This window comes from Antennarius striatus, chromosome 18, assembly GCF_040054535.1.
Source record: "Antennarius striatus isolate MH-2024 chromosome 18, ASM4005453v1, whole genome shotgun sequence".
In the NCBI taxonomy this organism is placed as follows: Eukaryota; Metazoa; Chordata; class Actinopteri; order Lophiiformes; family Antennariidae; genus Antennarius; species Antennarius striatus.
In genome coordinates, this window is record NC_090793.1 from 10,640,046 (window position 1) to 10,651,594 (window position 11,549).

At 37.4% G+C, this 11,549-nt stretch overlaps 1 protein-coding gene across 1 annotated transcript in view; it reads left to right on the forward strand.

Moving 5' to 3' along the window:
• The window catches only part of LOC137612481 (collectin-12-like), a 41,521-nt gene extending 30,673 nt beyond the window's left edge, over positions 1–10,848 (forward strand). The window contains exons 12-24 of the mRNA XM_068341020.1: positions 2,136–2,220; positions 2,469–2,544; positions 2,753–2,848; positions 2,973–3,119; positions 4,164–4,254; positions 4,460–4,652; positions 4,936–5,030; positions 5,551–5,639; positions 5,900–5,987; positions 6,118–6,172; positions 6,917–7,070; positions 7,278–7,405; positions 7,860–10,848. Of these exons, the coding sequence (XP_068197121.1) occupies positions 2,136–2,220; positions 2,469–2,544; positions 2,753–2,848; positions 2,973–3,119; positions 4,164–4,254; positions 4,460–4,652; positions 4,936–5,030; positions 5,551–5,639; positions 5,900–5,987; positions 6,118–6,172; positions 6,917–7,070; positions 7,278–7,405; positions 7,860–8,103 (1,541 nt within the window). The 3' untranslated portion in view covers positions 8,104–10,848. The remainder of the gene's footprint in view (positions 1–2,135; positions 2,221–2,468; positions 2,545–2,752; positions 2,849–2,972; positions 3,120–4,163; positions 4,255–4,459; positions 4,653–4,935; positions 5,031–5,550; positions 5,640–5,899; positions 5,988–6,117; positions 6,173–6,916; positions 7,071–7,277; positions 7,406–7,859) is intronic.
• The last annotated feature ends 701 nt before the right edge of the window (positions 10,849–11,549 follow it).

Sequence of the window (11,549 nt, forward strand, 5' to 3'; positions counted from 1 at the left end):
GATTGTTTCCTTGTCTCTCGTGTTCTCGGCCGAGTGGTTAACCACGTAATTAAGATGGGACGTTGTACAGTGTGGGAGGTGGGGAAAGGACAGACACTTTCTTATGTTAATATATAAACACTTGTAACCTTCTTTATTTGCCTTTGTTTCTTTTTCTATCAGTGTGGTGTGTGTGTGTGTGTGTGTGTGTGTGTGTGTGTGTGTGTGTGTGTGTGTGTGTGTGTGTGTGTTTGTGTGTCTCATTGGCATTGTCATCTACCAATAGTAGTGATGGGAATATACAGTAGATAAAAGTTCTAGTTCAGCATTTGTAACATGACATCACAATTTTAAAAAAGTAATTATTTAAATAATTTTATAATGTGTTTATATGATATTCTCTTTACTTTTTTCTTTAAAGTGATATCTATCCCTTTCACTAAACAAATAACTTGATAAGAGTGTTTAGCCAAGTCAGCAGGTCAAGACCTTAAAATCAAAGGCAATCACATTAGTATAATAACTGGTTAAAGAAACAAAACCAATATGATGGAGAAGTATAAGAACATTTCATCAATTATTTGTGATTAATTATTTGATAAATGTATAGCTACAGCAGCTATTAAGGTATGGTTCTTTTTGCTTTGTGCAAGTTTTTGCCATTTGTACTTCATGACTAGAAGGTGAGCTACAAAATATGGTACAATAGCAGTATTTGTGATCTTTGTAAAAGGTCTAACTTTCATCATATGTATTTTCTTTTTTGGGTAAACAATGTAACTTGATGGCAAGTCATGTATACAAGGAAAAGAGACTTTATACCGTGCTTGGTACACAAAATTGTCAACCATGTTAACAGTGTGTAATTTGGATATAGAAGTTGCAAATAATAGTAGTGACACACGTAAAGCTGCTGGTTAACTACATGAAATGCACTTTTTCTTCTTCTCCTTTCGACTTTTCCCTTTAGGGGTCGCCACAGCAAATCAGTTGCCTCCATCAAACCCTGTCTTCTGCATCCTCTTCTCTCACACCAACTACCTTCATGTCCTCTTTCACTACATCCATAAACCTCCTCTTTGGTCTTCCTCTGGGCCTCCTGCCTGGCAGTTCAAAACTCAGCATCCTTCTACCAATATATTCACTATCTCTCCTCTGGACATGTCCAAACCATCTCAGTCTGACCTCTCTGACTTTATCTCCAAAACCTCTAACATGTGCTGTCCCTCTGATTTACTCATTCCTGATTCTATCCATCCTGGTCACTCCCAAAGAGAACGTCAGCATCTTAATCTCTGCTACCTCCAGCTCTGTCTCCTGTCTTTTCCTCAGTCTCTACACCAAACAACATCACTGGTCTCACCACAGTTTTGTACACCTTTCCTTTCGTTTTAGCTGAAACTCTTCTATCACACATCACACCTGACACTTTGCTCCACCAGTTCCATCCTGCCTGTACACACTTCTTCACCTCTTTTCCACACTCTCCATTACTCTCGACTGTTGACCTTAAGTACTTAAAATCCTCCACCTTCTTGATCTCTTCTCCCTGTAGTACTACATGAAATGCACAATCACCAAATAAAAGGCATTTAGTGTATTAAACAGCCAAAACTACTGCATGAATTAATATAAAAAAAACCTCCTACAGTCTCAATACAAACCCAGTACAGGTTTACCTTCTTTAATTTGTTCCAGGAGACACAATGTAAGTTGAAAAACAACGTATGTCAAATTAACTTCTCTTCAGGTTTAACCGAAAATAATCCTTACCAGTTCTTTATTGTAATTCATTCATGAATACAGGAATTTTTCTTTTGTAAGTTGTCTAAAATGACATAAACTTCAGTTTAAAATTTCTGTGTATTTTTTTTTTTAAACCATCTTAAAATCGAAGTTACTTTGGAACTTTTTTTTAGTTCAGAGCTTCTGTTAGTATGTATTTCTCAACTAAATACACATTTGTATTATTGACAATAAACACAACACAAAAATAAAAACAAGGGACAGGCTCACACATGAAAAACAACTTGCAACTATATTTTGTCTGAGATATCTTTCAACAACTCCTCTCTGGCTCTTCTCTGTCTAAGTCTTTAAAGAAATGCATTTTTAATGTTTAACTTTTCTGTTCTCATTTTTTTTCCTTCCTGTAGAGAAAGCAACCAGTGAGATGAACACAGCTGAGGACTGGGGCCTCATTCTGGACATATGTGATAAGATAGGACAGTCACGCACTGGGTTTGTTGACTATCTCCCTGAAACAAACATATTTATAAGCAATACTGTAGCATAATGTTCTAAAGCACAAAAAAAACCTGTTTACAAGGATGACCAAAAGTCATGAGTTTTGTCACATGTAATTTGATAGTAATCATAGTTAATTAAAAGCCTTTAAAAGTGAGTTATTTTACAGAATATATAGCATTTTTTTCTCCTTTCCAAGCATTTAATTCCCTTGACATTTGATCTCCACCATTCTCCTGCAGACCTAAAGAATGTCTCCGATCCATAATGAGAAGAGTGAACCACAAAGATCCCCATGTAGCTATGCAAGCACTGACTGTAAGTAGAAAATAATGCGTGGTATATGTGTTGTTTTTTTCAGATAAGAGGCATAGTGTTTTCTTTTTGTCACCATCCTTTAATTAACTTCCCACAGATAAATGAGGGGAGCGGGATAAATTTGTTGGTGTTATGATACTGCGGTGTATGATAATGTTTTTCATGTGTTTTACATGTTTTCCACATGTTTTTTTTTTCGTCCTTACAGCTGCTTGGTGCTTGTGTCTCAAACTGTGGGAAGATATTCCACTTGGAGGTTTGCTCTAGAGAGTTTGCCAGTGAAGTCAGTAATGTCTTAAACAAGGTATGCAATGCAGTTTTTATTTCCTGGGAACTAATCACGAAAGGATCAAAACTTAATTTGGATATAAAGTGAGGTAATGTTACTTCAGTGTCATTGTTCTCATGATGTTAATTTTTGTCTCAAGGGTCACCCCAAAGTGTGTGAGAAGCTAAAAGCTCTGATGGTGGAGTGGGCGGAGGACTTTCGCAACGATCCCCAGCTCAGTCTAATCTCAGCCATGATCAAAAATCTACGTGAGCAGGGTGTTACATTTCCTGCTGTAGGGTCCCAGGTAGGTGGTAAGGGTAGTCTTCAAGATAAGATAATTTGTAGATTCGAACAACCACGCACTGCCATATTTGACTACTGCAGTTCTCATTTTTGCCGCAACCGCTGCTGAGCAGCACCACGTCATACATGCAGCTCCAACACTAATCTCCCTCTTTTCGATCTTGTATGTGTCTCTACGAGCAACTCAGCACCTCAGGTTTCGTACCCCCTTGGACAAGTTAGTGTTTATTATGTCTGATGAAGCAAAGGCTGGTGATGGTTGTGGAAGTGGCGACAGTCTCTCACCAACAAACACCCCATCCTCACTTCGTCCTTTGCTCTAAATGTACCCATGACAGTATTGTACAGTGGATCATCAACAGTTGACTTTGGCTCTTGTTGTTGGATGCGCTTAACAAAACAAACTGGTCGAGTGTGTTCTTCTTCTCAAGGACTAAATTATAAGTGGCAAAAGCTTACCGTACGTAACCTAATCTGAATTCAAAACAATCAGGTGAATCAAAATCGATGCTTAGTCGTAGATATTGGGACCTTGTATGATATTATTTATTTTTATTCTTATTTATTGTAACATGATATTATGTGCTTTTAGCAGTTTTCTAGCGATTTTACAATTCCAATATTTGTGATGAACGGACATTAAATCAAGTAAAGTGATAATTTTTTTGAAAACTAACGTATCATCGAGAACAACTTAACTCAAAACAACCTGTACCTATATTTTATTTCATAATGTGTTGTTTTAATTTCCTCTTATTGTTTGGTAAGTTTCAGGGAATAGTTCTTTTGTATTTAGAGTAGTAATGGTATTTAAATGACCTAAATTGACGAATATAGATTGAAATTTAATAAATAATTTATGAACAATTCAGCTTACAAACAAACTGTCAGAACCGATTACGTTGGTAGGTTGAGGCTACCTGTATACAGGTTTTGTTTTATATAAATATGCTTCCTGTCCCTCCCTGTTTTCTGGAATACAAATGGGAGGGCCTTAAGTTTCACTTTAGTCACAGAACATGGGATTTCTTTTTTTTTTTTTAAGGCAGCAGAGCAAGCAAAAGCAAGTCCTGCTTTAGTGGCAAAGGACCCTTCCACCTCAACAAACAAAAAAGAAGAAGAAGACTTAGCCAAAGGTATGCAGGCTTTTTTAATCTGGTGTCAATAGAGAAATGTATTTGAAGGGTCTCTATCCTGGAAAACATGCCCATTTATACCATCAGTTCATTAGTTGCATTGCTTAAGTCACACTTTACGCTGGTTTACTACTTTGCAGATGTTTTGCAATATTTAGGGTAAAGGGCAAACATTTAGTAACTTATGTTTGTCTTTCGTGTGCAGCTATTGAGCTGTCACTGAAGGAGCAACGTCAGCAGCCGCAGACGTCTTTGACGACCCTTTACCCTAGCACCAGCCTGCTTTCCTCGCACAAGTCAAATGGCAGGAAGGTACGCGCCATCTACGACTTTGAGGCTGCAGAAGACAATGAGCTCACTTTCAAGTCAGGAGAAATCATCACTATCATGGATGACAGGTCAATTTTCACACACACTGATATAAGTGGGTAGATGTCCAACTTAAGAATTTGTAAAATAACTGACAGGTTTGAGGGATTGATTTTGTGACGGATTTATGGAATATCATCTCTAAAATATCTTTTTGTGAGTTAATACAGATATTCTAATATCTTCAAGACGCTAAGCACTGTGCTTTCTAAATAATAAAAATCTATCCATCCAATCCTTTACATTTTTGATCCTGATATGGCACTGAGAAGAGTTCAGATCTGTATTTCCAATGATACTTTTACATTTCAGTGACCCCAACTGGTGGAAAGGGGAAACATACCAGGGAGTGGGGTTGTTCCCCTCTAACTTTGTCACAGCTGACCTCACAGCAGAGCCAGAGATGAGTAAGTATGTCCTTAATCCACTTATTCCATCTAATAGCCCATTAGGCCATTAGCAATACTGTTTTATTGATCTTGCAGGGAGATCTTAAACCCAGCTTGTGAATGACCACAGCAAAATAACATCATTACACAGACAGGAAATGATCAGTGGATTGTTACATGAATAGTTCTGCTAATTCATATAAGTTGGAATCTCATAGTAGTTAAAATATTATTTATTGTCTGATAATGATATTAAAGCTTTGTCCCCTATATAGCCATTGGGCATATGTTGTCTTAGTTCTGCTTACTAAACATGACCAAGCTGAACTTGTTGCAGCAGGTTCCACAAATTTAACTTGACAAATTAGAGCATGAAATTGTAATATCATTAGTCAGAAGCTTGTATAATTTTGGAGTTATGTATTGTTTTAAAATTGTCGTCCAATCATGGCCCTGGATTGCTTATGTATGAGTAACCAGTTGTTGTGTACCGGTACTATTTTGTTTGTCACATTCACCGTCTCTTGGAAATTCACAGTTAAGACAGAGAAGAAGATGGTACAGTTCAGCGAGGACATCCAGGTGGAGACCATAGAGCCTGAACAAGAGCCTGTCTATATAGATGAGGTAAGCTCTTTTGAGCAATCAGCTACCGGTACTTACTATGCCACTTTGAGATCTCACTTGCATTTGCTACATAATAACATCTGCTATTAACAAAATGTCAGCTGCTGTCAAATTCAGACGCTGCAAAGAAAAAAAACATTAATGTAAACCGTGTTTCTGTGAATGTAAAAGTTAACATATTTTAACTCACATTTAAAATGAATCAGTTTTCTAAAGCACCTACAAAATGTCAACACTGTATCTTCTCTGCAATCTGTCAGGATAAAATGGACCAGCTCCTGCAGATGATCCAGAGTGCAGACCCCACAGACAACCAGTCAGACAGCGTGGAGTTACTGCAGCTTGAAGGTAAACTGAGTTTAAGCTTCAGTAAGGGTTGGCATGCATAAGAATTTGACAAAGCTTTTGTCAGCATACAGAAGCAAATCTGGTATGATGCTATGACCTGAAATTAGTGACCCAACTATTTTTTATGTAGGTGCCTGTAATCAAATGGGACCCCTCATTGATCAGAAGCTGGAGGACATAGACAGGTAGGAAACATGCTTACTGATTGAAGCGCTCCAACCGTTTAGTTCACTTAAATCATTTAATTGCAGGGACTGCCTCAAAAGGGGGCGGCAGTGGTTCAGTGGTAAAGGGTGCGGTAGAGCGGGTCGTCTTATTATTCAAGATCGGCGGTTCGATTCCCGCTCCCGCCCAAAAACACTCGTGTGAGCTGACAGTGGGAGGTGTCAGTTCACCTCCGGAGCACCGCCGAGGCGCCCTTGAGCAAGGCGCCCTTGAGCAAGGCGCTGTCCCCCTCACAAGCTGCTCATTTTGGCTCTCCACAAAGGGGGCTGCCCGCCACTCTACCTCCCTTTGCATGACTACAGCGCCCTTGTGTGTGTGCGCGTGTGCTACAGGGGCCTGTGCTAACCAATATGTATGCATGTGTTTGAACCACTAACTAGAGTGTGCGTTCTTAATTTCCCTTTTGGAGATCAAATCAGTACTGTATATAAAAAATTTTTTTTAAAAGGTTGTGCAACAAAATATTAAGTTATGGGTACGATCATTTTTGTCCAGGCCTGTTTTATTAGTTTCATTAGTTTTAAATAATTCTGTTGAATGACAATTCCAAAGAAATGTCTAATTTTGATTGTTTAAAAGTTTCAAGTGATTTTGGTGACCATTGTGAGTTTTTCTTTCATTAACAGAGGGGAACCAACAATTTTGTCCACGTGTGTATTTCATGAAAGCTGATTATCTGTTGTGTGTGGTTTTTGAATGACAAGGAAACACTCGGAGCTGTCAGAACTGAACGTGAAGGTGATGGAAGCGCTGTCTCTGTATGCTAAGCTAATGAATGAAGATCCAGTGTATGCTATGTATGCCAAGCTGCACAGCCAACAGTACTACATGCAGCAGCCTGCCAGTGTCGCACAGCAGGTACGTTCAAGTTGACATAAATGTGACAGTTGTAACGCTCTCTGCTGTACAAAATAGAATGCTAAGGGCTTTAGATTGATTCACCAGTGTCAGAAGTTATTTTACAGCCACTGATATATTTAGTAGCCTACCTGATTTGTGGTATGACTGTTCGTCTTACCACTACGTTCTTCACTAACACAGTGTGTGTTCTGCTCATGTCTGTAGACACAGGTCTACCCTGGTCAGTCTACGCCCGGCTCGTATGCCATGAGCAGCTCTGGGCTGCAGGGTTACACTGTTCCCATGGAGCAGCTTCCAGCTGGAGCCCCCTTACCTGGTCAGCCAGCTCCCAGGTGAGATTCACATACCCTAGTGGACTGATTGGCTTCCTGTTCACTTAAATAAAAGAAACTCATCATAAGTTAGTGACGTTATTCATCATTTGCTTGTATTTAACACAGAAAAAAAGTCATTCCATTTTAAACTGCAGCATAATGCCAAAACATTAACTCTTTCCTCATTTATATATTCTCTTCTTCAGTGTGTTTAATTTTTTAGAGTTTATGTGGGTTATGAAGTTTGAATTAGTGTGAATTATATCATTGCTGGAAATTTCACTAACCTCAACTTTTGTAATGTGATCTAATCGTATTTTCTGCTGTTGATCTACTCCCCAAAGCATCTCCCTTTTTGTAAAATGAAATCTTGTTAAGTTTACAGCAGATATTATTGACGTTTTTATTCTATACCTCAGTCATACTTCCACTTTTCTGTATTGACATAATGTTCCTTCACTCTTTTCATTAGTGATGTTCACATGTATATGGCGCAGCCACCGGTCTACACTGCAGCTCAAGGCAGCATGGCACCAGCAGAAGTTCAATCTTACCAGAACAACGTCACTGCTCCCGGCCCCGCCCCTGGCCCCGCCCCTGGCACGACCACTGGAAGCATGACGCAAACGGCAAACTACAACAGCCCATCTGGCTCAAGCATTACACCTTCATCAGACAACTCACAGGCTCCCTACTCAGAGAAAGTCTTACTATAATCCTCACATATACACCCACACCAGACTTGATCAAACAGTGGTTGTACATATGTTCTTTTACTATGTGTCATTATAAGTTTTATCACCACATGGAAGGAATGATTCAAATGGATTAGACTCGCTTTGAAATTTGACATGAATAAAAAAGATTCTGTTGCTCTTCTCACTTCAGGTTTAGAAGTGATCATGAAGATTGATTTGAAGAGCTCACACCAAGCCACACAGTGGAACTTCACTCTGCATCTTTTAGTGCTTTATTTATTGTTCTGTTTATACACTTCTCTCTCATCACTCTGATCTGAAGCTGTGGGCTTTCATTTGCACTTTGACTTTCAGTTGCACAACTTTTGATCATTCTTTTCTGATCAATTGATTAGAATCTGATCACTTCCAAATCTAGAACTGACAGCAATAAATACATTTTCCTTTTTTATCAAAGAACAATTGAAAATTAAAATGTGGTAATACTTTATTTTATTGGTCTGTAATTTTTAAATAATGTCTTAAGTTTCTGACAAAAAAACTCACCTTTTGAGGGAAATGGGGGTAAAGTTTTTCTGTTTAATCTAGGATTTAGCTGTCCTGAAAAGATTTTTTTTTTAAATAACCCAAAAATGGTGTCAGTCGTTGATTAACTGTCCTTTTAGGGGCGTCCTTAGAGTTGGTGCAGTTTTAGCATCTAACCTCATATCAGCAGACCTGAAGTTTACTATCTTAAACTTCTTACGTTGCGGTTTCAATTTTGACGGAATAGAGAATATTTAACTACAGTATTTTTCAGTCTCATCAAAAGTTTCACCAAAAATAATGTTGTCCTGGTTACCTGTCTGATTATTAATTACAAATTGCAGACCCATTAAATAATAATTAAACCACAAAATGTTACCCAATTACTACATTATTTAATGTGAAATTTGAATTGGCTTTCCCTGACACCACCTGGCAATAGTTCCACTGGAGTGACACATACACTTCAGGCAGGCGTACATCAGTGAACACACAAATATAATTTCATCAGTACACCATCCTTGGCAATAGGCAATTATATATACAGTCACTAATACACTAACATTGAGTGGAATCCACAACATGCCACAGACTTATCATTCTTTTAAGACAACTGCTAATCATGTCCCAAAATTGGAGTGTCAGTTTCCTTTAACCTCAGCGTTAAAAATTACTTTTAGCAAACTTATCTCCTGTATATGTCATCAATGTTTTGAAGTACTGAAAACTGAAGCCACTTTGTTTTTTGGAGGAAATTCAGAGGAATTTAGCATGCACATGGCTCCTGTATATACTGTACTGAACTAGTAATGATGCCACATGACAACATCATGTGACAGGGCGGGATTTTATGTTAGAACATTTCCAGGTGTTGATCGCTGCCTTGAATGGGACTTCAGCCACGATGAACAAAAAACCCTCACATGCCAGTATACAATATGTTCCTTTTGTCATGTCTCTTGAATTGTAATGACTCCTTTAGATATACTGCAGAGTTTTCCTTTTCAAAATAAGCTCTAAATCCCTCTAATTTCCTGCTGTTCAATGTAGGATTTGCTTGAGGGACTGTATAACAGACTTGTCCCACAGACTTTGCTGCTGACGACCTCTAGACCACTCCAGGGTCTTTCAAGAATCTCTGTAGTCAGCATTGGAAAATAAATGTGTTTTTTTATGTACTACACTTTAATTTATATTTTGAAAATTGTTATATTTTAAGGAGCATTGCAGGATGTATGTATTCAGAGAACAGCAGAATATATGATATTCTGTCCGAGTTGTATATTTAAATTGGTCTCATGAGAACATGAACATTTCTGTTTGATACAATGCTTATTGTACTGTAGGGTCAGATGGTAATGTGAAAACCTGATCAAACCTTCCGCTGTCTTACACTAAAACAAATTTCTACCTGAAGCAGAGCTGAAATGGGATTCCTTTGACTGGAACATACTGTTACAATATGTTCCTTTTGTCATGTCTCTTGAATAGTAATGACTCCTTTAGGATTTAGACTCTTCTTTCCTTAGATCTGATAATGTTATCAGTACAATACAGCGGCATTCAAGATGAAATATTGCACATCTACTCTTCGTACCACACTTTATGGTACAGACTACGAGTCAAAACTTCTTTGGAAAGCGTAGATGTTTACAAAAAGTAATTGGATTGGAAAAAGGTGGGAAAAAATACTGTTTTGCATCATGCTGAATGATGATATCTGAAGGGGTTACAAAGCTATTAAAACATGATAAAAAGGATTTTCCACTTGCAGAGAAACTGTTGTGTTGATCAGACTTGAAATGTTTGAAATATGTTTCTCCCACCATTCTTTCACCACCTTTAAGAAAGAACAAATCACATCTTAAACTGTTTTTTTGGGATTTTTTTGGAGTTCATGAACAAGAACAGGATTTTATTGTTAACCTTGTAAATTCAAAGACAATTTCTTTTTATTTTTTGTTTCAAGTATGAAAAGTAAACAAAAATACCTGGGACTATGTGTCTAGGAGCCAGTTTTTCTTCAGACAGCATCCAAATGCAATATCATCTCGCAGCACAATGTTGGAATGCGGCCCTGATGTAACTTCATTGCACATGAGTAAGATAATGCCTGATTTTGATTTTAAAACATTGCTGTTGTGAAGTTTCTTTCTAAATGTGTACCTGCTGTTTATTTGTATTATTTTAATCATACTTAATTGGTAATCACAATAAAACTAGGCCAAATGTACAGAATAGTATGGATCCCCTTGTTTTTCTTGTTTTTGAAGCCATTTTAGATTAAAAAAAAACTAATTTTTGTTGTTTTTTTTTAACTGTAAAGAATTTCACTCTACATGTTTTACCTGCATAAACAATTTCATTTTTCTCAATTTTCAAGATTATTCGTTTACAATTAAAAAAAAAAAATACAGTAAGAGCCAAAAGTGATGCCCTCAAATATTTCTTGTTTCTATTGCCAACAGTCGAAAACAGTCTTATTACTTTATTTAAGAGGCTGTAACCACTAAATATTTTGTGTATTTGCTTCTAAAAGTGGAAAATGTTATCAATCAAATGATCAATTCATTTTTTTTGGATTAGCTGATCAGCAAAATTATTGTAGCTCTAACCTTCAGTACATGCAATGGGTTCCACCATAAACATTATTTTTTTTAGTAAATATATAACTATAACCGTCTTGCATCTGTTATTACAAGGTTGGATCACACATTCATTTGTTAGGTGTACCTTAATAAATATGCACCTAAATGTGTATTAACGTCACCTCATAGAGACAGATGAAATTAAAAGACCTCAGAGGCTGTCCACTAGATGGCAGTGTACTGTACTTCGAAAGCAAACAAGTTTAAATGAGAATGATGTGTACAGTACACATTAAAAGCAACCAAAATGTGTTATTTTGGTGGAGAGTTATTAAGAATTGTTTTGCAGGG